The 21,855-nt window shown below is 60.4% G+C and overlaps 3 protein-coding genes and 1 long non-coding RNA gene across 16 annotated transcripts in view; 2 read left to right on the top strand and 2 right to left on the bottom strand.

The window, feature by feature from the left end:
• CATSPERD (cation channel sperm associated auxiliary subunit delta) overlaps nt 1-11,708 on the top strand; it is a 52,489-nt gene extending 40,781 nt beyond the window's left edge. For 7 of the 9 annotated variants that reach the window (XM_072787676.1, XM_072787677.1, XM_072787674.1 and 4 more), the window contains 5 exons: nt 1,329-1,403; nt 2,647-2,775; nt 3,850-4,033; nt 10,116-10,273; nt 11,430-11,708. In XM_072787676.1, the coding sequence (XP_072643777.1) occupies nt 1,329-1,403; nt 2,647-2,775; nt 3,850-4,033; nt 10,116-10,273; nt 11,430-11,658 (775 nt within the window). In that variant the 3' untranslated portion in view covers nt 11,659-11,708. Of the gene's footprint in view, nt 1-521; nt 1,080-1,328; nt 1,404-2,646; nt 2,776-3,849; nt 4,034-10,115; nt 10,274-11,429 lie in introns of those variants that run through there. The other 2 variants (XM_072787679.1, XM_072787680.1) reach the window with 2 other exon arrangements.
• Nucleotides 11,709-13,381: 1,673 nt separating this feature from the next.
• On the bottom strand, nt 13,382-15,599 carry PRR22 (proline rich 22). Of its 2 annotated transcripts, none has more exons than XM_072787684.1 (3): nt 15,041-15,599; nt 14,876-14,938; nt 13,382-14,569 (listed from the first exon to the last, which is right to left on the bottom strand). In XM_072787684.1, the coding sequence occupies exons 1-3, from the start codon at nt 15,146-15,148 to the stop codon at nt 13,400-13,402; spliced, it is 1,341 nt and encodes a 446-aa protein (XP_072643785.1). In that variant the 5' UTR covers nt 15,149-15,599; the 3' UTR covers nt 13,382-13,399. The 2 variants fall into 2 exon arrangements, with proteins under 2 accessions (XP_072643785.1, XP_072643786.1); XM_072787685.1 differs by having other exon boundaries at nt 13,382-14,523.
• Nucleotides 15,343-21,855, top strand: LOC140611016 (uncharacterized). Of its 2 annotated transcripts, none has more exons than XR_012012403.1 (4): nt 15,343-15,520; nt 15,778-16,776; nt 17,372-17,469; nt 18,851-21,855. It is a non-coding gene; the product is annotated as an uncharacterized lncRNA (long non-coding RNA). The 2 variants fall into 2 exon arrangements; XR_012012402.1 differs by having other exon boundaries at nt 18,847-21,855.
• On the bottom strand, nt 15,742-21,369 carry DUS3L (dihydrouridine synthase 3 like). 3 transcript variants are annotated; one of them, XM_072787682.1, is made up of 13 exons: nt 21,226-21,369; nt 19,818-20,091; nt 19,068-19,580; nt 18,483-18,524; nt 18,228-18,380; nt 17,826-17,942; nt 17,540-17,605; nt 17,342-17,452; nt 17,001-17,097; nt 16,736-16,811; nt 16,192-16,380; nt 15,986-16,114; nt 15,742-15,894 (listed from the first exon to the last, which is right to left on the bottom strand). In XM_072787682.1, exons 2-13 carry the CDS (start codon nt 19,866-19,868, stop codon nt 15,822-15,824), a joined length of 1,617 nt encoding a protein of 538 aa, XP_072643783.1. In that variant the 5' UTR covers nt 19,869-20,091; nt 21,226-21,369; the 3' UTR covers nt 15,742-15,821. The 3 variants fall into 3 exon arrangements, with proteins under 3 accessions (XP_072643783.1, XP_072643784.1, XP_072643782.1); XM_072787683.1 differs by having other exon boundaries at nt 21,199-21,322; XM_072787681.1 differs by lacking the exon at nt 21,226-21,369 and adding an exon at nt 20,756-20,968.

Here is a 21,855-nt window from a genome sequence, read left to right as displayed (position 1 = left end):
CAATAAATTATATATTTAGGACATGTGTGGGGGGAACATTTTCTAAACAATATACAAATAGCTCTGGCCACAAAGAGAGTGGGCCAATTGGCCACATGTGCAACCAACAAAGGACTCGTGTCCAGACTTTATCAAGAATCCCTACAAATTAAGAATTTTTTGACAATTTTAAAATTTTTATTTTTATTTTATTTTTTTTAAGATTTTATTTATTTATTCATGAGAGACACAGAGAGGCAGAGACACAGGTGGAGGGAGAAGTAGGCTCCCTGTGGGGAGCCCGATGCAGGAGTCGATTCCAGGACTCCGGGATCACAACCTGAGCCAGAGGCAGATGCTCAACCACTGCCTCAATTGTCCCACGTGCCCTAGGACAATTTTTTTTTTTTTTTTTTTTTTTTTTTAGAAAAGGGCAAAAGTCTTGAAGTGGCATTTCTAAAAAAGAAAAAAAGAAAGAAACTCCCATGGCTGGTAACCATGAAAAAGTGCTGAAAACGTGACCAACCTCACTTATTTAACAGGGAAAACGAAAACTTTCCTTAGAGGCCATTATTCCGCCACCAGCGTGGTAACATTGACAAAGCCTGGCCAGTGGCAAGTACTGGGAAGCACGGGGAGCCCCTGGCGGCCTTCGGGGCGCACAGACTTCGCGAGTGGGGCTGTATGTTTTTCAGCTGCTCTAGAGAACGCATCTTTTGACTCAGCAATTCCAATCACGTACATGGACATTGGCGAGGGTTCCAGAGTGTTCTCGGCGGTATTATTCCTAATAGCTCCTGGCTGGAAGCAAGCCAGCTCGAATCCATTGACAGGAGGATGGACAAACAGGTGCGGTGGCCAGATGCATCCAACTATCAGAGAGGCAGAGACACAGGCAAAGGGAGATGCAGGCTCCCTGCAGGGAGCCCGATGCGGGACTCGATCCCAGGACCCTGGGATCACGCCCTGAGCCGAAGGCAGATGCTCAACCGCTGAGCCACCGGGTACCCCCATTCTAGGCTTTAAAACCCCAAATCATGCAGAGAGGAACCACGTCGCCTAAGGAAGCATGCACAGATTTAACCCTTCAAAGAAAGTCCAGGAAATTATTGTCTCAGGAGTCAGGACACCCAGCGCCCAGGTCTGGGCCTCTGATCATCATTCTCCCCCATGAACTCGGGCTCCTGGGAGATTCTGGGCCTGGCGGGGAAGATGGAAGGTGAGCCTGGAAGTAGGAAAGTTCTCAAAAATGAAACCGGCGCGGAGTATACGTGTCCAAGGGAAGAATTCACGGTTCTTTGGTGCCACATGGGGGCGGGGGGCTTCTCACCACCTTTTGTCACTTGCAGCGAAATCTCAGCCTGTTACAACGGCATCCTGGACCCTGTGGGCCTACAGGACAATTATAGCTACGTCATTGAGAGGTGAGCCTGGGTTTCCCTTCACGCCCTCCCTCCCATGACGGCCCCTGAGCCCCAAAGGCGAATCAGAAATAATTTTTATTCTTTTTATTTATTTGAGAGAGAGGGAAGGAGAGAGAGGGAGCACAAGCAGGGGGAGGAGCAGAGGGAGGGAGAGGGAGAAGCAGACTCCCTGCTGAGCTTGTGGGGCTCAATCCTGGGACCCCAGGGTCATGACCTGAGCCGAAGGCAGTTGCTTCACTGACCGTGCCCCCCAGGTGCCCCCAAAAACCATTTTTAAATTGATATCTGGACAGTGGGGATTCTGAAGGCAGGGAGAAGACAGGGAGGGTTGGTGCTGGGTCTGCAGGGAGCCACTGTGACATGGCTGGGCCCCTGGCCCAGGTCTGCCCCCTACCAGGCCACCCTTCTGCCATCTTGCCAGCCTGCCACCAGCTCTTGGAGCCTGGGCACCTGCTCGCCTGAGCTAGCAGAGTTAGCCAGACACTGCCAGCCCCGGCAGGAGGGGGTGAGGGCTAGGGCGGCCCTCTGTGCAGGGTGGCTGGTCCCGAGGGCCACTGAGGTGCCATGGGGTGGATGGGACTTGGCCTGTCTTGGCACCCTGGGCACAGGGAGCCCCCGACCCCCAGCACGGGAAGACACATGTGTGTTTTACACACCACAGCCCCTTGGATACCAGGCAGGGGTCAGCCCCCTGTCCACACTCACGGCCAAGGCCCAACCTGGGGCTGCTGGGCCTGCTGACCTATAGGCCTGCAGTCAGACCGCGTGGGGGCAAGAGCCAGGGCCTCCGGGAAAGAGGAGTGACAGGATGCACGTGGAGAGATACACAGAGACAGAGAACAAGGGACAGAGAGACAGAGAGAGAGGCAGAGATCGTAAGGAATTGGTTCACAGAACTGCACAGGTTTGGCACATCCGCCGTCTGATGGGGGAGGCTGGGGCGCAGCGGGGCGTCGCCGTTCCGGTCCAGAGGCCGCGTGCTGGCCTTCTGGCTTGCCGGAGTCGGTCCTCGTTCTGTGCGGCCTTCACACGCGCCCACGTCGGGGAGGACCCTCCGCTCTACTCCAAGCCCACGGATTCGAATGTCAGTCTCACCCACCGGCGCCCACACAGTGACATCCAGAGTCGCGGCTGACCACACAGCGGGCCCGCGATGTGACCCATCACAGGGGGCCCTGGGTCCTGCTGACCCCCGCTCTGAACACAACCCCTCTCCCGCTGCCTACCCCCATCTCTGCCCCAGGGACGCCTACGACCCCAACTTCCAGGGGCAGAAGGCCAGTGAGGACCTGGTGGTGCATTACCACTACGAGAAGCTGGGCTGCCCCCACCTCGTCTACTACAACACCCCGTGGAAGCCCGTGGTGGAGCTGTAAGTCCCCAGCCGGGCCCTTTAGCACCCCATTGCCTCCGAACGCGCTCCCTCCTCCCCGCCGCCCTCCCCACCCCTCTCTGCACACCCTGGACCCCCAGCCGCCCCTCACTCTGGGCCCTGCCCATGCTGTGCCCTCTCCCTGCAATGTCTTTTTTTCTTTCTTTCTTTCTTTTTTTTTTTAATTTTAGAGAGTGTGAGTGGGGGGAGGGACAGAGAGAGAGAGAGAGAGAGAGAGAGGCAGACTGAGCATGGAGCCCGATGCAGGGCTCGATCTCACCGCTCTAAGATCATGACCTGAGCTGAAACCAAGAGTCAGTCACCCACCCAGGCACCCCCTCTTTCGTGAGGTCTCACCTGACTCGGCCATAACGATTCCCCCCACAAAGGGCTTAACTAACAGACGCTGGTTTCCTCACAGTCCTGGGGCCCGGGGTCCAAGGTCAGAGTGCCGGCAAGGTGGGTTTCCCTGAGGCTCCCTGCTTGGCTTATGGGCGGCCCCCTTCCCCCTGGGTGCTCGGGTGGCCGTGGCGGAGGGAGGACACCGATCCGTCCCCTCCTGTGGGATCGGGGCCACCCTTACGACCTCACTCAACCTCAGCCACTTCTTTAAAGGCCGCATGCCCCAACACAGTCACACTGGGAGCCAGTCGGGGGGGACACAGCTTAGCCCAGAGCGCTCACTTTGCCCCCTTCGGGGATTCTACTGCCTTCTTCATCACAGCCCCCCGCACCCCACTGTGCGTGTGGTTTCTACACTTCCATGGGTGGGAGGGAGGCCTGAAGCACCGGCCCGTGGGGCCAAACCACACCACTCTGGGGAGCAGCTACCTCCTACCAGCCCAGCACTGCCCAGTAGAACTTTCTGAGTGACAGACACGTTCCATCCTCCCTGCCGAGGAAGTGGCTTTTCTGTTTTACTTAATGGCAACTGATTAATAATCTGGGGGTGGGCCGTCTGCGAGGTGTCAGCCTGCTGAGGCCACACGAGGAGGACCCGCGCCTCGCTCCCCGCCCCGCCGCCCCCAGCACGGCTGCGGCCCCTGCAGCCAAGCCCTGTGCGTGTCCCTCCAGGTGGCGGGAAGGGAAGTTCCAGGAGGTGATCCAGGCGGAGTTCGTCCTGCTGGAGGTGAACGGGCTGTTCACATACACGTACTCACTGACCGCAAACACGGCGCTCTGCAGGTCGCAGCCGCAGAACTGGACCACCATCATGAGTGACGCCGGCGACAAAGGGCTCTTCTCCTGGAACCGAGAGGTAGCGCTTCCTCTTTTCCCCAAACAGGTCCGAGCAACACGCTGTGGGTCACCGGTCAGACCGGCCACGCCGGGGTGGGGGCTTGGGGGTTGTCTCAGTGCTTGGGGGGCGGTGGCTGCTAGAACACAGCACATGCTGGATGGCTTAGGACAAAGGACATTTATTTCTCACGGCTCTGGAGGCTGGGAGTCCAGGGTCAAAGAAAGCACTAGCTGACTCAGTGTCTGGTGAGGGCCTCTTCCTGGGTCACTGCCCACTGTCCTGTCCCCAGGTGCTCACAGGGCGGGGGAGACAGGGAGCCTTCTGGGGCCTCTCAGAGGGTGCTCATCCCATTCATGGGGCTCCCCCGCTCATGACCTAAGGCCCCACCTCCCCTACCATCTCTTTTAGGGGGTAAGTTTCAGCATATGGATTTGGGAGGACATGAAGGCTCAGTTCACAGCAAGGGGGTGGGACCACACACGAGGACACCGGGGGCCAAAGGGTGACCGCATCTGGGCATGGGAGGTGAGCAAGTCCTTCGGGAATCTCTCCCACGGGAAGTGGCCAAGTGACGGGGGATGTCGGCACCGAGGCATCCGGGGTGGATGGTGGTGCATTCTCACAATGTGCAAAATTCCAGAAGCATCCAGATGCCTATCAGTCTTGGGGCTGATAAAAGTCATGGTCTTTCCTGCCGCGGGCACGTTCCTATCGTGCACCCGGGTTCGCGCACCGTGGGGAAACCAGGGCACGGTGTCCGTGTAAGGAAGGGAAGCCGCCGGTCCTGCTGCGAGCCATGGGGTTCACTGGGTGCGGCTCCTCAGTCTCCCAGTGTCAGGGGCGCGAGCGCAGCGCAGCACAGCGATGCCGCCAGCAGGTGGCGCTCGCTCCCCACACCTGAAGCCCATTCCCAAGTGCGGACACTTGGCTCCTTTTTTGGGGCTTCCTGTCTTAGTCGGCACCTTCGAAGCTTTCTCACACTCCTCCTGAGTTTGATCATTTATTTTGTTAACTGACGATGTTTTTTTTTCTTTCCAATCTGAGGAGAAATTAACCTAACGTATAACCAACCCTTTTAAAATGCAAAACTCACGCCTTTCGTGCATTCACAATGCTGCGCAAGCATCACATCCCTGATCTTTTTTTTTTAAAGATTTATTTTTATTTATTTATGGTAGACATGAGAGAGAGAGAGAGAGAGAGAGAGAGAGAGAGAGAGAGGCAGAGACACAGGCAGAGGGAGAAGCAGGCTCCATGCCAGGAGCCCGACGCGGGACTCAATCCCGGGTCTCCAGGATCCCCCCCTGGGCCAAAGGCAGGCACCAAACCGCTGCGCCACCCAGGGATCCCCGGTCTTTTTTTTTTTTTTTTTTTTTTAGGAGAAAGCCACACATGTGTAATTTGCGTTTATTATTTTCGGAGTGTGTCCATACGTAGTGTTGCATTCTTAGTAGCTCTCTCATTCAAAGTAGGATGCAAGGGTGCGTTTAAGAGATTGTTGCGTTACTGTTTTGTTTTGTTTTGTTTTTTCCATCAGTCCCGGCGAGTGGCAATTTTGGATGTGAGGGTTTTTCTTTCATGTTGGAGCCACAATGCCTGCATTTTCAGCGTAGTCACTGGATGAACTGTCCCGAAGGTGGTGGTTTTTAGTTTTGCTTTAAGCAGGCTCCACGCCCAGCATGGAGCCAATGTGGGGCTTGAACTCACTACCCTGAGATCAAGACCTGAGCTGAAACCTGAGCTGAAACCAAAAAAGTCAGATGCTTAACCCACTGAGCCACCCAGGCACCCCCTGAAGGATTTTTTAAAAGTAACCTCTATACCCAAAGTGGGGCTTGAACTCACAACCCTGAGATCAAGAGTTGCATGGTCTACTCAGCCAGTCAGGCACCCCTTACTCCTCTTAAAAATTAAGGATTCTTTTTTTTTAAATTAAGGATTCTTAAAAGTTTTTTCAATTGTGGTAAAATATGCAACATAAAATCTACCCTCGTAATTATTTTTAAGTGCACAGCTCAGCGGCATGGAGCACACTTACATCATCATGCACTCACCCCACATTCCATCTCCAGAACCTTCCATCTATCTCCCCACACAGAGACCCCATCCCCAGAAAGCACTGACCCCCACCCCCTGCCCCACTCCTGGCTCCCACCACCTCCTCTCTGTCTCTGTGGATGGGCCTCCTCTGGGGACCTCCTGGGAGTGGGGTCCTGCAGGAGGTGTCCTTCTGGGTCTGGGTCCCCTCCCTGAGCCTGGCATCCTTGGGGTCCGTCCACGTGGGGGCAGGTGTCAGGATGTCCTTCCTTTCTAAGGCTGAATAATATTCCAGTGTGTGGATGGACACCACTCATTCACCTGCCACTGGACATGGGTCATTCTACCTTCTGGGCGTTGTGGCTAATGCTGCTATGAACACAGATATACAAATACGGCCTTGAGACTCTGCTTTCAGTTCTCTGGTGTCTCTTCTTTGGAGAGCACTAATATCCTAGGGTCTCCACCCTCAGGACCTCATCTAAACCTAATGACCTCCTAGAGGACCCACCCATTGTGGGCTAGGGCTCCAACATATGAATTTGGGGTGGGACACATCAGTGCCTAACAGGGACACAACCAACAGGGCCGGGATGCCTGGATGGCTCAGCGGTTGGACTCTGCTTTCAGCTCAGGGCGTGATCCTGGAGTTCAGGGATCGAGTCCCACATCGGGCTCTCTGAGGGGAGCCTGGTTCTCCCTCTGCCTATGTCTCTGCCTCTCTCTGTGTGTCTCTCATGAATAAATAATTTTTTTTAAAGATTAAAAAAATAAAACAACCAACAGGGCATGGTGAGGGACTAGATGACATGAGAGGAGCAGAGTCCAGCATTGCCCTCGTTTCCAGCTTGAACATGTGGAAACGGGAGGCGGGTGGATGCTTGGGCCACTTACATCATAGGGATGAAGCAGGCAGCGGAAGGAAATGCAGAGCTCTGTTTGCACATGGGAGACTCGGGTGCACGGAGGAGCCCCGTGGCTAATGAAACATGGGCCACCAAGGACAAGTCAGGGCTGGCATGAGTTTGAGAACCAGCTCTGTTGAGGTGCTAACTTAAGGATGCATCTGCCAGTGAAGCCAGGGGAAGGGCCAGGGTGACTGGAGGACTGTGCTGGGGAGACCAGAGAAGGGGTGCTTTGTGGGACACTGTGTAGATCCACCCCATGGGGAGCCGCTGACAAGCGGGAAGCCCTGTTGTGGCCAACACCCAGGGGGCTGAGATCTGAGGGGCAGCTTGGCGTCAGGGCACAGCTGAAATCAGGTGTCTGCCGTCACTCCATCCCTCGACCCGGAGGCAGGGCCTGGGGATGGGCAGCGTGCGCCCAGGTGGCCATCCTCACTGTGGACATTGCTTCTGCATTTACGTTGTTTTTTAATTCTGAGAACTTTAGAACCCCCAGAAAAGCCAAAAGAGCAGTAAGATGGAAGGCTAGCCATTCCCGAGTGCTGCAGAACCATCACCCCCAACTCAGCAGGATTGTTTCTCGTGGTTCAGCACGTCAGACCGGAGGCCTCGGCCGGGGCCGCCCCCGCAGGGGCACTCAGCTGGGAGGTCAGAGAAGGCTCTTTTATGTGGGGCTTCTGGTAGCCAGGAACTGGGCTGTCCATGTGCCTCTCTCCCCAGCAGGGTAGCTTGGGCTCCCTTACAGCATGGTCTCAGGGTTCCAAGAGTGGAAGCTTCCAGATCCCGGGAGGCCCAGGCTCAGGCCACCCATCCCCACATTCTACTGGCCAGAAGCAGATTGCAGGGCCCACCTAGACCCCACCTCCTGATGGAAAGAACTGTGTCCACACAGGGGGAGGAGGCACAGCTCCACACAGGGCGGAGGCATGGAGAGATTCTTCCTTTGACTGAGTGGGTGCTCCGGGGTTGTTCAGCTGCCCCCCCTGATGGGCCTGGGCCGTTCCCAGTCCCTCACTTCCATCCATCTGTGTGAGGCACTTTGTTCTGCGGGGCTGCCAGCAGGCAGGGAAGAGATGGCTGAGTTCTAGGCCAAGGCATGCACAGTTTGGGGAGAGGTCACTAAGGTCCCCTCCATGGGAGGGCACCATGTGCCTCCCACCACGTGCCCATGTTCACGGCACACCAGCTAGGTGTACCACCCCGGGACAAAATTGTCCGTGTGCCTGTCTTCTGCTATGGGCCAAGCTGAGTCTTTTTCCTGTTTGAGGGCCACTTTCACTCCTTTATCCTGGGGTTCACATTCATGGCCCATGCCCATATTTCTCCTGGGGTTTCAGATGTCCTCACTCTTCTAGAATGCTCCATAGTGCTGAGAGATTAATCCTTTATTGCAAGACAGTTTGCAAATACCTCCCTCAGTTGGTCGGTTGTGTCTTTTGGGTTTTGGCTTACACCATGCACAAGGAGCCCTTCATTTTTTTATGTTGCTGGGTTCACCATCATTTTGACTTTTCTTGCTTTTACATCGCCTCCCCTTCTAAGTCCCCCAGCAAATAGCTCAGAAGAGCAAAGTACTCGGCTCAGGGTAGCAGCATGATGGCCTGGTTCAGGGCAAACCGTTGAGCCCAAGGATGTTCCCCCTTTGTATGAAATCCTGGGATCCGGAGGTGGGCTGGAAAAGCTGCTGCCACCACCTGACACCCTCTTGACGCCACGACCATGGTCGGTGGCAGCGCCAATGAAGAAGGTGGCTCTGTTTCATTTCCGGCTTCGAATTTCTCGGGCATGTCGATTAGCTAGGGCTGTCGTCACAAGAACACCACACACCGGGCAGCTTAAATGCCTGAGATTTCTCTGTTCCCGGTTCTGGAAGCCAGAAGTCTGAGACCAAAGTGTTGGCATTTTTTTTTAATTTTTATTTATTTATGATAGTCACACAGAGACAGAGAGAGAGGCAGAGACACAGGCAGAGGGAGAAGCAGGGTCCATGCACCGGGAGCCTGACGTGGGATTCGATCCCGGGTCTCCAGGATCGCGCCCTGGGCCAAAGGCAGGCGCTAACCCGCTGCGCCACCCAGGGATCCCAATGTTGGCATTTTTTAAAGATTATTATTTATTCATGAGAGACAGACAGAGAGAGAGAGAGGCACAGAGACACAGGCAGAGGGAAAAGCAGGCTTCCTGCAGGGAGCCTGATGCAGGACTCCATCCCAGGACTCTGGGGTCACGCCCTGACCCGAAGGCAGATGCTCCACCACTGAGCCACCTGGGCGTCCCGAGTTGGTTCCTTCTGAGAGTGAGCGCAGATCTGTTCCAGGCTGTCCCAGGTTCTGGTGGTTTGCTGGCCATCTCTGGTGTTCTTTGGTTGTAGACCTACACCCCAATCTCTGCCCATGTCATCACAGGACGTTCTCTCTGTGTGTGTCCGTGTCCAGATCCCCTCCCCCTTTAACAAAGATTTTATTTATTTTATATATTTATATATATTAATTAATTAATTAATTAAAGATTTTATACAGAGAAGAGAGGCAGAGACATAGGCAGAGGGAGAAGCAGGCTCCCTGCAGGGAGCCTGATGTGGGACTTGATCCCAGGACCCCGGGATCATGCCCTGAGCCGAAGGCAGATGCTCCACCACTGAGTCACCCAGGTCCCCCAAATCTCCCCCTTTTTATAAGGACACTTATAAAAAGGACACCAGACATATTGGATCAGGACCCACCCTAATGAACTCATTTTAACTGAAAAAGACCCTCTCCCGAATAAAGTCACATTCCAAGGGTTAGGACTCCAGCCTCTCACTGGCGGTGGGGATGCCTCAGCCCACACCACCAAGCGTATGAGAAACCAGCAGCGTGGGATTCACACCCAGGACGCGGGGCTGTAAGGGATCCTGGCGAGCGGAGTGGCTAAGCCCACTAGCCCCTGACGTGTGGGAAGGCCCGGGCGCAGGAGGGCAGGGTAAAGGCTGAGCAGCCGTCAGTGTCCCCCACGAAGGTCACAAACCACCAGCCCACCAGGCACTTGGTCCTGGACGCACAGCTGTGGGTGTTTGGCAAGAAGTGTTGCAGGTGGGATCGTGCACGCAGGGGGGGTGCATCTGTGGGCGCCAGCACGGCCTCCCCAGCCCCTGGACATGCTTCTGTCCTTCTCCCCAGAACTACGTCAGCTGCCATGACCCCGACAACAACGCGCCCTTGATGTGGCCAGATGTCCCCTATCAGATCTTGGGAGGCCCGACGGCAAACAAGGTTATTTTTGAGCAGAGGAACGGAATCTACATCTTCTACATTTCTATCGTGGACCCGTACTACAGGTGAGCAGGGGGGCATCGCCCTGTGCCAGAGGCCTCGGGGGGATGGATGGGCCTCCTGGGGCAGGTCACATGCATGGGAGGGGCCCCCACTTTTCTCCCTCCCCTTGGCAGGTGCTGGATAAACATCAATTTTCCCAGCGGCCCAGACTGTCCCTGGGAAGAGTGCTATTTAAGTTCTAGATGACATTTGTTCACTCACTAAAATAAGTCCTGATTCAGAGCCCGTGCTGGTTGCTGGGGAAATAGCCATGAGCAGCAGCCACGTCCCTGCCCTCGGGGACCAGAATCACCCTCTCAAGCCGCATCTCATTGGTGGTGTGCACGAGCGACTCTTCAATTTCCAGGGATTTTGCAAGCCGTCTTTCCACTGGTAGCTTGAAAGCAGCCACGGCGGGAGACTTTACACCCTGGGAGTTGGCACGACCTACAAATTCGGCCTTTCCCCTTAGAGCTGGTTGTGGAATAGTTACCCCCGTGCTTGAAGAGGTTTCTAGGTGTGCTGGCCTACATTACGAAGGTCTCCCCCTGGAAGGGGGAACACGGGACAATGTCCTCCCCCCCCATCATCTATTCCCTCCAAAGTTCACCCCAAAAGCACATGGAGACCCTGCCTGCCCTTGAGACCCCTCACCCTGACCTAAGGGGGCCAGCTCTGGGATGGCCATGGGTGGAAGGCACAGGGTGGCACCCCCTAGGAGAGGGCCCATCAGCCTCTCTCTCTGCATGGCTTCCAGCAGAGCCCCAGTAGGTTCCCCTATACCCTGGTCCCCTCTCCTGGGATGTAGCGGCTTGCTACACCTGACGCTTCCTGCCCACCTCATGGATGCCCGCCCTCTGCTTCCACTCGGCAATGGGATGGTTTGTTTGCCTTCTAGATTGAGCCTGGGCATGGAGTCAGGGGGACACCCTGTCCCCAGAGGAGGGTACCATGGGGAACATGGTGGGGGGTTTGGGGGGAAACAGGACTGTTGCCAGAAGACAGGACAGCAGACTCAGACTGGGTAGGAATTGAAGCAGATGGAACTGGGACTTGGTGTCCCAACTCACCACCTGGGGGCCGGCTCTCCTATCTCTGGGTTTTAACACACTTACTGGGGTGGAGGGTAGGGCCCCAAAGGCAGTGCCCCATGGCCTCTCACCAAATGCCCCTTTGCAGCTACTGCCACTTGGAAACGACCTTCAGCGTCTACGTCTACGGGGCCTTCCCACTGTCCGTCATCCCCACGGCGGTCATCATCATCCCGCTCGTGGTCATGCTGCTGTCCGTGTGGCTGGTCTACGCGATCCCCAAACTGCTGCACACTGAGAAAGGCCTCAGGTTCAAGAGCTTCTGGGCTCACCTGTGCAGGAGGTGCAGAAAGGCGTGTTTCCGAGGCGGGAACTGAGCGCAACAGGGGAGCGCAGGGCAGTCATAAAGCGTTTGGGCAAACAGCCAGTGGCCACGTGCAGCGTGTTCTGTCCTCCGGCCTCCGCCTCCCGCGACCTCGTCACATCAGAGCTTCTTGGCACTGCGGCATCCACGCCGGCTGCGACGGGGGTGCGGGGCAGCCCGTGGGGTAGGAGGCGAGTCTCTGAAAAGCCTAAGACGCTGCAACGTGTCCTGTTAGAGAAGCAGGGAGGGGTCTGCAGCGGGATTCCATTTCTGGGGTATAAACCCTCACGTGTACACACACGCACGTACATGCATGTTCTGCTACAGACACGGAGAAACACGTGGAGGCATGCAGACGTGTATGCACATGTCCATACGTGTGGCCATAGCTACACACATGCACAAGTACGTGTGCCCACACACACGTATGCATGCAAGCACAGTATGGATGCACACGCACAGGTGTATGTATACATGCAGGTGCATGCATTCGCCTAATGTATGCACACCCATGTGTATTTACCTATGACGTGAACACACATATACACGCCTATAGATATGCATACCTATGTACGCAATACAACTAGCTTGTACATACGTGTGCACATGTGCGCACATTTGAGTGCATGCACACACGTGTGCCTGTATATACAGCTTACACGGATATGTATACTCTACCCATGCTTTCGGTGGGTTCCCTCGCCACCAACAGCTCACTCTGAATCCCAGGTGGCACGGGACGGCCGCCTCACCTTAGGTGAGGCCTAAGGGTGATCCTGTGACTTTCCCGACTAGTCTTAAGCTATCAAGTATACGCCACAGCCCTCTTCAGTGGTCTGATGTCATCCCAACCGACTGGAGAACCTCTAGGCGCAGGCAGTGCCGGGACAGTTACCCCGCCCTCCCGGAGCGCATCCCTGTCCCATCCAGCCTCCCCTCGAGGCAGACCCTCACATTAACCTTCAAGGAAACCACGTGTGCACTTGGCTTTAGTCTCAAAAATACCCCAAATGTGGCTGCGGGTAGAGGGGGCTCAGGAGGAAGCTGAGGGAAGTGGGCTCCAGGCTTCTCTGGGCACAGATCAGGGGACCGGGTGCGGGTCAGCGCAGGCTCTGCCCGTCTCTCTAGGGAGCTCTGGAGTGAGGGTTTGGGGAGGTGAGCCCAGCAGGCTCATGGTTCAGCTACCAAGCCCGCCTCCCCACACCAGCCACCCCCCCACAGTCCCCGGGCTGCCCCAGCAGAGCCCGATGGACTGACCACCAGGGCCCTGGAGACCCAGCCCAGGGCCTGGGGCAGGAGGCCCTTCCTCCTCTGCAGGGGAAAGCAGCAGGTGGCAGTACGGGTGGGGCTGGGGGTGGGGAGGGTAGGCCTCATCTCCAGGAAACTTCCTGTCCCTCTCCCGGCAGCCCTTTCTCCACCAAACACGCGGGCAAGAGATCCTTACAGTGCAGTCCGGATGGCGACTCCCGACCTTCCAGAAGCAGCCCCCACCCACACCCCTGCAGGCTGACTCCCAATTTTCTGGGGCTGGGAGAGGAGGGATTCAGAACTGTGACGGCCGGGCTCCCCAGCTCAGCTCTGGAAGTCCATCCCCCAGGAGGGCCTTACCCTGCTGGGCCTTACCCCGTGACCCCGGCCCACTGTGCCAGGGCGGAGGAGGGGATCGTCCTCCATGTCCAGCCTCAGCCCACTGTCCCCGGGCCCCGGGCCCTGATGCCACCAAGTGGACAGTGAGCTGAGAGGTGAAATCCATTTTAATGGGGGGGGGCTCCCAGGTCCTGCCTGGGCCCCGAGGGGGCGGCGCCGGCCAGGCCCACAGCCTGCTTGCCCTTGCCTCCCTGCCTCCCCTTCTTGCTGGATGAGGAGCCGGCCTTCCTCTTGGGAAGCTCAGGTCGCACCACGGGGGCCACCATGTTGGCGGCTGGAGGCCCCGGGCGGGGCGGCGGCTCCTCATCAAGGGCTTTGAAGTTGAAAAAGCAGTCCACGTTGGACACGGTGTCCAGGATCTCGGGCACGCTGTAGTCAAAGGACAGCAGCTCGTCCGGCAGGTGCAACGAGCGGATGTCACTGGACGAGTCGTCCCCGCCGCCCCTGCTGTCCGGCAGGGCAGGCCCCGGGGCCTTGCGCGGGAACCCCTCGGGCTCGGCGTTGCCCGGCAAGCAGTCGAAGAGCTTCATGGCATCTTCCAGAAGCACCTTCTCAGGCAGCACGAAGGCCCTGGCTGCCTCGGGGGTCCTGGCCTCGCCCGCCCCCAGTGGGGCTGCCTCTGCCTCAGCCACCTTGGGCTCCGCGGCGCCCGGCGGGTACAGCAGGGCCGACCCGGCCCCACCACCCTGCAGCTCCTTGGAGGGGAAGGCCAGGGGCTCACTGGGCCCGTGGAACTGACTGAGGCGGCCCTTGAGGTGGCCATAGGCGCCGGGGGGCAGCGTGGCCTCAGTGGGGAGCGTGATGAGCAGGGAAGGTAACTTGTTATCCTTGGGGACAGGTGGTGGGGGCGGCGGCCCCAGGCCTTCCTTGAGCAGGGGTGGAGGCAGCTCCATGTAGGCAGGGGGCCCCCCATCCCCCACAAAGCCCAGGGCCTCTGGCCCAGGCCCCTCAGGTGGGAAGTAGGGCAGGAAGTACTGGGGGCCCCCGGGCGCCGGCTGGTAGTGGGGGTACGGCGGGGGTGGGGGCGCTGCCACGGGGGCCTTGAGGTAGTGCTGGGGCTCTAGGAGGTAGGTGCCTGGCGAGGCGGGGCCCCCAGCCGGAGCCCCGGGCGGTCCCCCACCGCCCACTGCTGTCAGCTTGTACAGGGACGACTGGCCGAAGTCGGTGGTGGCCCACTCGATTCGGTAGATGCGAGGGTCAAAGAAGCACCCGCAGGGTGCCATCTGAAAACCTGCAGGCCAGGGAGGGGCAGCCCTGAGAGGAGCTCTGGGACCCACCTGGGGGAAGGAGTACAGGGTGGAGGGGGTGAGGGGCACAGCCCAAACCTCCGGGACCCATCTGTGGGATGGGGACAGAAATTCTGCCTTTGGGGACCCATCTAGGTGTCAGAGGCCCTCGGCATCATTTTGGGGACCTTTCTAGTGAATGGGAGGTACAAGCTGGGCCCTTGAAGACCTGTTTAAGGGACAGGAGACACAGGCCTTACCCTCTTGGGGCCTCCTAGGGCCAGGGGCATGGGCAAGAGAGGCCCAGATCCCTCTAAGCCACCCGAGTCGCATCAAGGGTTGAGGGGAGGCTGGTACCTGCCGGAGGGGCTGGAAAGATCTCTTTATCCAGGTTTGGGGGCTGATACAGGTTGGAGGAACCTGTGGACGAAAGCAGGTGGGTGGGTGGGGGTCCTGAGCCCTGGGCCCCCACCCCGTCAGGCATCCCCCACCCGCCTCACACCAACATCCTCCAACGCGTACCCACAGTAGGAAGAGGCTCCGTGCAGGCGGGAGCGGGCTGGCTGCCTCGCCCCTCGGTGCCATCCAGGCCCTGGGGGCTGAAGCCTTCTTGGGGAGCTGTAGGCGCATAGAAGGGTTTGGGGTGCTGCATGGGGAGGCAGGGGGCCCGGCCTGGGGAGGCCAGGAGGGCAGCAGGTGGGAGCACAGGCAGCCCACCCGGACAACAGGTTCCGAGTCCTACAGAGTTCTGTTTGCCTGGTTACTCTGGGCGGCGGGTTCCAGGCTGCGGCCCGCCCACTGGTCGGGATTCCGAGTATCAGGAGGCGGGGGGTGGGGCGGGGTGGGCAGAGAGCAGATGGAGAAACCAAGGCAGCCATGGATAGGCCTCACACAGGGCGGGGCAGGCCCGGACTCAGTCTGCTCCCTCCTGCCCTTGCCAGCAGTGCTCTGGACAGCTCCAGGGCTGCTTCCTCCCGGTAGCCTGCCCTGATCCACACCCACGTAGGCCAAGGCCCCTGCCTCGTGGGCCCTAGTGGTTTCTTAGTGGCTAAAACCTCTCTGGGCCACAGTAGTGGAGGCACAGGGCTGGGCCCATGGGGGCAGCTGGGAGACTCGTCAACGAGAAAGGAAAAGTAACTGCCGGCGACAGGGCCAGCCCAGTGTGGAGACCAGGCTCCCCAGAGCAGGAAGGGGACAGCTCAGGGGTCACAGAAAGGCCAGGGTTTTAAAAGAATAAAATTTATTGTCTTCTCGTGCAGCAAGAAGCCCTGCTGGCCCTCGGACGCCCCCTCCCGCCCGGTGACTACTTGTACGCGTTGGCCTTGTGCTTTGGCAGAAAGACGAAGTTGGGCGGCACAGGTCCCAGCAGCATCTCACTGTGAAGAGGGCAGGGAACAGGGTCAGGCCTGGGGTCAGGCCCACCGGCCCCTCGGCCTCCCGCACCCGCAGACTTCGGTTTCCTGGCACCTGATCCGGATCCAGTCGGCCGCCTTCTGACTGGCCATGAGCGTCTCCAGGTAGTCTCGGCCCAGGTAGTAGGGCGGCCGCTCGTTGATCCTCTGCGGGAGCCTCTCCAGGAGGCCCACGGGCACGTACCTGCGGGACGGCGGGCACGCGGTCAGGCCAAGGCGCCCCCACCCTCCACCTCCACCCGCATGGCCTCCAGCAGCCACCTGCACAGGAAGGAAAGCCACTCGAGGAGGAAGCGGCGGGTCTTCTCCACGCCCTGCGTGTCGGAGCCCCAGTGCTCCAGGCCGTATCGGGTGAAGTCCTGCAGGATGGCCAGGCGCTCGGACGACGAGATGTCCCAGTGGCGCTGCTCCTTGATCTCCGTGAACAGCCACGGCTTCAGCAGGGCACCCCTGGGAGGGCGGGGCAGGGTGGCATCAGCGGCCTGGCAGTTGGAGCCCCGGTCCCTGCCTCCCCACTGTGCTCAGCCAACTTTCTAACCCCAAGAGTTCCAACCCACAAGTGCACGTGTGTCCGGTCCCCTCTGCTCCAGTGGCTATGATTGTCTCTCTGCCCCCCATCCTGGCAGAGCCACCTGCTAGGGACAAAGCGCAAGGGAGAGGGAAGCAGACAGGCTGGGGCTCAGCAGCGGCTGCCGGGACAAGACTCAGATGCACCCTCACCTTTGCCCACACCGCAGGCCGGGCGCTCGGCGGTGGCTCCGGCTGGTTCTCTATAGCCACCCCCCATGGCACAGAGCACACTTACCGGGCAATCATCACCCCGGCGACGCCAGTCTGCATGGCACGGTTGGCATCCTCGTACGACAAGATGTCCCCGTTTCCTGAGGGACAGAGGCTGGGGTCTCAGGGAGCCGTGTGCAGGCAGGAGCTCCAGGGGAGTTCTCGCCAGCCCAGTGGCTCCCAGTGGGGCGGTGCAGGGCAGGGTCCCAGGGCAGGGGGAGGTGGCCCAGGCACGCGGCCCCTGAGAGCAGGGCCGGTGGGAGGTTGGAGTGGAGTGGCAGGGGACCCACCGAACAGGGGCATGGGACTGGCTGCCGTCACACACTGCTCGATGTACTGCCAGTCGGCCAGCTTGGTGTAGCGCTGCTCCCGAGAGCGACCGTGGAGCTGAAGGGGAAGCCAAGCACGGGGAGGGAGAGAGGATCCAGGAGGCGGAGGATCAGACACAGAGAGAGAGACCCAGAGAGATCAAGAGGGACAGGCTGAGAGGGAGAGACAGGGAGACAAAGAGACAGACAGAGACAGAGGGGGAGCCAAGAGAGCAGGAGGGAGGGGCCGGGGGAGAGACACCGTTAGGGAGGGCTGCCGAGCACTCCCGAGGCCCCCACACCCTCGGTGCCCCGAGACCCACCGTGACCAGGGCTGCACCCCACTCTCGCAGCTCGGGGAGCAAGCGGTGTGCCAGGTTCACGCGCTCCTGGACGCCCGTGCGGATCTTCACTGTCAGCGGCACGTCCAGCACCTGCGGTGGTGACTGGGGTCAGTGGGCCCTGGGGCCAGGTGGGGAGGGCGTAGGGGGCAGTGTCGGGGAGGGCGTCCAAGCACGTACCTGGTTCATGCCGCGGACAATCTGCTGGAACTTGGCCGAGCGGTTCATGAGGGCACAGCCCCCGCCCTGGGAGAAACGGGGGTGGGGTGGGGTGGGGTGGGCTGGAGCAACAGAGGGCAGGACGCAGGCTGGCCCTGACCCCCTTCTCTGCCTTCACTGTCCAGATGAGGAAACCAAGGCACAGTGGCTCCCACGGGTCCCCAGAGCCACAAGCGGGAGCAAGGCCAGGTCCCAGGCTTCTGTCCCCCCCCCACAGTGTAGAGGCCCAGGGCCACGTGGCCACTACCTTCTTGTACACAAGGTCAATAGGGCACCCGACGTTGATGTCCACGAAATCCACCTCGATGGTACGGTTGAGCAGCTCGGCACACTTGGTCATGGTGTCAGGGAAGGCGCCCTCGAGCTGCGGCAGGTGGCGGGCAGGGGCTGAGGGGCTGGTCCAGACAGCCCCTGCCCACTATGGGGATCAAGCTGGTGGCCCTGACTCCCCCAAGTGGCCCTGCGCCACGGCCAGCAGCCCTCAAGGGGGCATCGGGTCAGCCCTCGGGCCCACGGCTGAGGCAAGAAGGGTCTGGGAGTGACTGAGTCAGGCCTGGGGTTGGGGAGATCTGACCCTGAACGTGCCCCAAAGCCAGGCAGCCAAGACCCCTCTGCCCTTCCCACCTCCCTCCCTCGGGGAGGCACCAACCTGGACGCCAAAGACGTCCTCGCATGGGTGGCGTCGGAGCAGGGCCCACTCAGACGTCTGGCCCTGCAGCAGATTGGTGCACACGGCCATCTCCCCGCACGTCACGTCGGCCCCGAAGCGTTTACAGATCCGCCGGAAGGGCAGGTTCCCGCACTGGGGGCAGCAGGAGACACGCACATGTGAGGGTGCAGCAGGCAGGGACCCCCGGCACCACCCACCAGGCGGGGGCAGACACTGGGCACCAGGCCGACCTACCGTGGTGAGGGGGGCCAGGTACAGCTTGCCACCGATGTCCAGCTGGAGGCAAATGAAACCCAGTGAGGTTCGCCCTTCGGCCCTGGCTCACGGGCCTCCCCTCGCCCCAGGCCAGGACGTGCTTTGTCCCGCCCTGCCCGGCCTCTCCAGCCTCCTGCACCTCGGGGCCTCCGCACCAGGCGGCGACTCCCTGTGTGAGGACTGTTCTGTTCCCCGTGCTCTCCTCCGCAGCACAGCTTCCACCCAACAGGCAAAACCACGGTCCTGGTGCCCCTCCTTCACCCTCTCCACCCCCCGCCCTGACTCCCTGGGGCTGGGGAGGGGGTGTCCAGCTTTTTCTTTTCTAAAAGATCTTATTTGTCAGACAGAGATAGAGAAAGCACAAGCAAAAGGAGCAGCAGACAAAAGAAGAAAGCAAGGTCCCCACTGAGCAGGGAGCCCGATGTGGGACTCAATCCCAGGATGCCGGGATCCTGACCTGAGCCAAAGGCAGACGCTAAACCAACTGAGCCACCCAGGTGTCCCCATGCAGTTCTTCTGCCCCCATAATTCCAGTGGGCTCAGCAGGGAGCCCTGACCACGTACCTTTCTCTTCTCACAAGGCCGCAGCCTCACTATATCCTCATCCGTCAGGGGCCCACAGGTCTGCACCGAGCTGCTGGCAAGGGCACCAGCGCCTGGCTCCAGGAGGGCCTGCTGGGTGTCACCACCATCCTGCCCCGGGGCCCCTTCAGTCCCTGAAACCTCAGGGGTGGCAGCAGCAGGGGAAGGGCCTGTGCCGGGGCCCCTGCTCAGCTGGCGTAGGGCCTGCTCAGCGCGCTCGAAGCGGACCTGGCGCTTCCGCAGTTGCTGCTGCAGGGCTCTGTCCAGGCCGTTGCGGACTGGCGGGGCCTGCACCCGCTCTTCCCGCACCAGGTTCTGCCCTTCGGGCCCCAGGTGGGCCCCAGCAAAGCGGCAGGTCACGCCGTAGGGGCATCTGCCAAAAGTCTCGAAAAGCACACAGCGGGGGCCCAGGTCCGATGGCTTGGTCTCCAGGTAGCGGCCCACGTCGTGCAGGAAACGGCAGCGGTCGCCAAAGAAACACTTTGCAGCTGATTCCTGAGAGGGAACCACGGGGCCATGAGGGGGGGCAGGGAGAGGCCAGGCAGCCTGAGTGTGAACCTCAAACTCCTCCCCCCACTCCTCCGTGTCCTGCGTGTGCAGGTCAGGCACCCAGCAAGTCTGAGTGTCTTCATCTGGGAGAGGGGAACAATAACACATCACAGCTTCCTGAGCACTGAGTCCGGGGGCACAGAGACTCCGACTCTAGGACTTCCAAGCGGCAGTTCCACTCACCTGGACCAGGGAGGGGCAGAGCCTATTCTTGTCGTAGTGGGTGGGTTTCATGTGGGGCCGGCCCTTGTTCTGGCCCCGGGCTCTCTTCTGAACCTGTGGCCGCTCCCCCAGTTCGGCCGCCTCCCCCGCCTGCCCATCTTCCAGTCGGATCCGCTTGGCCTCAGGCTCAGCCAGGTCATTGCCACCGGGCTCTCCGGCCTCGATTTCCTGGCTGGGTTTCTCCTGCCCTTTGGCTTCCAGGAATTCGTGGAACTGCTCCTTGGTGGTGAGGTACCTGCCGGCACAGAGGCAGAAGGAGCCGGGCTGGAGGAGGGAGTCCTTTTTCCAGCTCAGATGCAACGGATGCTGGGGGAAGGGGCTGAGAACACCGGCCCTGCTTCCGTGCCTCTGCTGATGGGTACCGCAAATACTGAGAACGGCCAGCTCCAGCCAGGGCACACCTCAAGGCCACAGGCAGAGCCTATTTTGTCCCTGTGTCCCCCTGCCCAGGGGGTTGAGCCAAGCTACTAACAGGCATGAACATTCCTGGCCACATCCGGCTAGAGAAAACTACATGTCCCGGCATGCCTTGCAATGGGCCCACGGCCGCCACATTCCCCAGCGTGCCCCACGGCCCTCGCTTCGGTCACAAGTCCCCGCCCGCCGCTGAGGCTGGCAGCAGGTGCACAAGGCTACTCCCGCCAGGGCGGAGACTACAGTCCCCAGCATGCACTGCGGCCCGAGCCTCCAACATGCCCGCCCCCGCGGGCACCGCGGTGTCCTTCGCACACGTGACAGCCCCCAACGTGCGCCGTCCGCTCCGACTCCGCGGACGCAGGAACGGCCCGGACTGAAGAGCCCGCGAGCTGCCCGCCGGGCCGCCGCCCCGCCGCCCCGCATGCACCGCCTGTAGGTGCCGGGGAGGCCTCGTGAGGGTCTCCCCGGCCTCGGCGACTCACTGAGGCTTAATGGGCGCCACGCCCCGTTCCGGCGCGCCAGCCGCCGCGTCGCCGCCGCCACCACTTTCTGCCGGGGCCTCCGCCGCTCCCTCCGCCATCAGCCCCCCTCACGCCCGCTCTGGAGTGCGGCGGGAAGGGCTTCCGGGTCGCGAGTGCGATTTCCCGGTCGTGCCGGGGAAACGCGCATGCCTGGGGCGCTCCAGCGGACGCCATTGTACGCGCGTCGACGTGAGGGGGCGGGGCCTGCGGGGGCGGAGCCTGCGGGGGCGGAGCCTCGGGTCCCGCTTAGGGTACGGGGCGGAGCGGCCCGCGGGGTGCAGCCTCGGGTCCCGCTTAGGGTACGGGGCGGAGCCTCGGGTCCCGCCAAGGGTAGCGCTGCGGAGCGGCCCGCGGGGTGGAGCCTCGGGACCCGCCTAGGGTAGCGCTGCGGAGCTACCTCCTACCTACGGGAACGGAGCCGCGGGTCGCACCTAGGGTAGCGCTGCGGAGCTGCCCGCGGGCCGCGCAGGTGCTCAGTGGCTCCCCCTACCGGCCGCCGCCGGCCCACGAGAGTATTCTACAAGCTTTAAAAAGACGGACCCCCGACGACCGGACGCGAGGCATTAACGGCAGATGCCTAGTTGAGCGTCTGTCCGCGTGCCGGAGGCCGCCCTCGAGGCCGGACGTGCAGCTGTGCCTGCGGCGGCCGGTCGTGCCCCTGAGAGGTCGCGAGGGGCGGGGCGGGGCGGGGCGGCTCCCGTCGCGGGCCTCGGCTGCCCCCTGCAGGACGGCCTGGGGACGAGGCCCCGCTGGCCAGCTGTGCTCGCGCACCTCCACCCACGGAGCTCGCTCGTCCCTCCCCAGACGTCCCCTCCCGAGGTGCCCGCCCCGCAGCCCTCTGAGGTTCCACCAGGGGTCTCCTCCCACCGTCCCACAGGCATCCCCGGCCACTCTGGGGAGGCAGTGGGATGGGTGGGGAAACTGAGGCCCACAGAGGGCTGTCTGAACGTAGCCTCCCCTCTCTGGGCCTCCAAGGGCTCCCCGGCTCTCTGCCTTGCAATGGCCTGTGCTTTCTGTATGTGGCAATCAAGGAGGGCTTCCTGTAAGCGGGGGGTGGGCGT

Source organism: Canis lupus, chromosome 19 (genome assembly GCF_048164855.1).
Source record: "Canis lupus baileyi chromosome 19, mCanLup2.hap1, whole genome shotgun sequence".
NCBI classification, from domain to species: Eukaryota; Metazoa; Chordata; class Mammalia; order Carnivora; family Canidae; genus Canis; species Canis lupus.
Note: the sequence above shows the minus strand (reverse complement) of the source record. Positions and strands in the feature narration are given on the sequence as shown.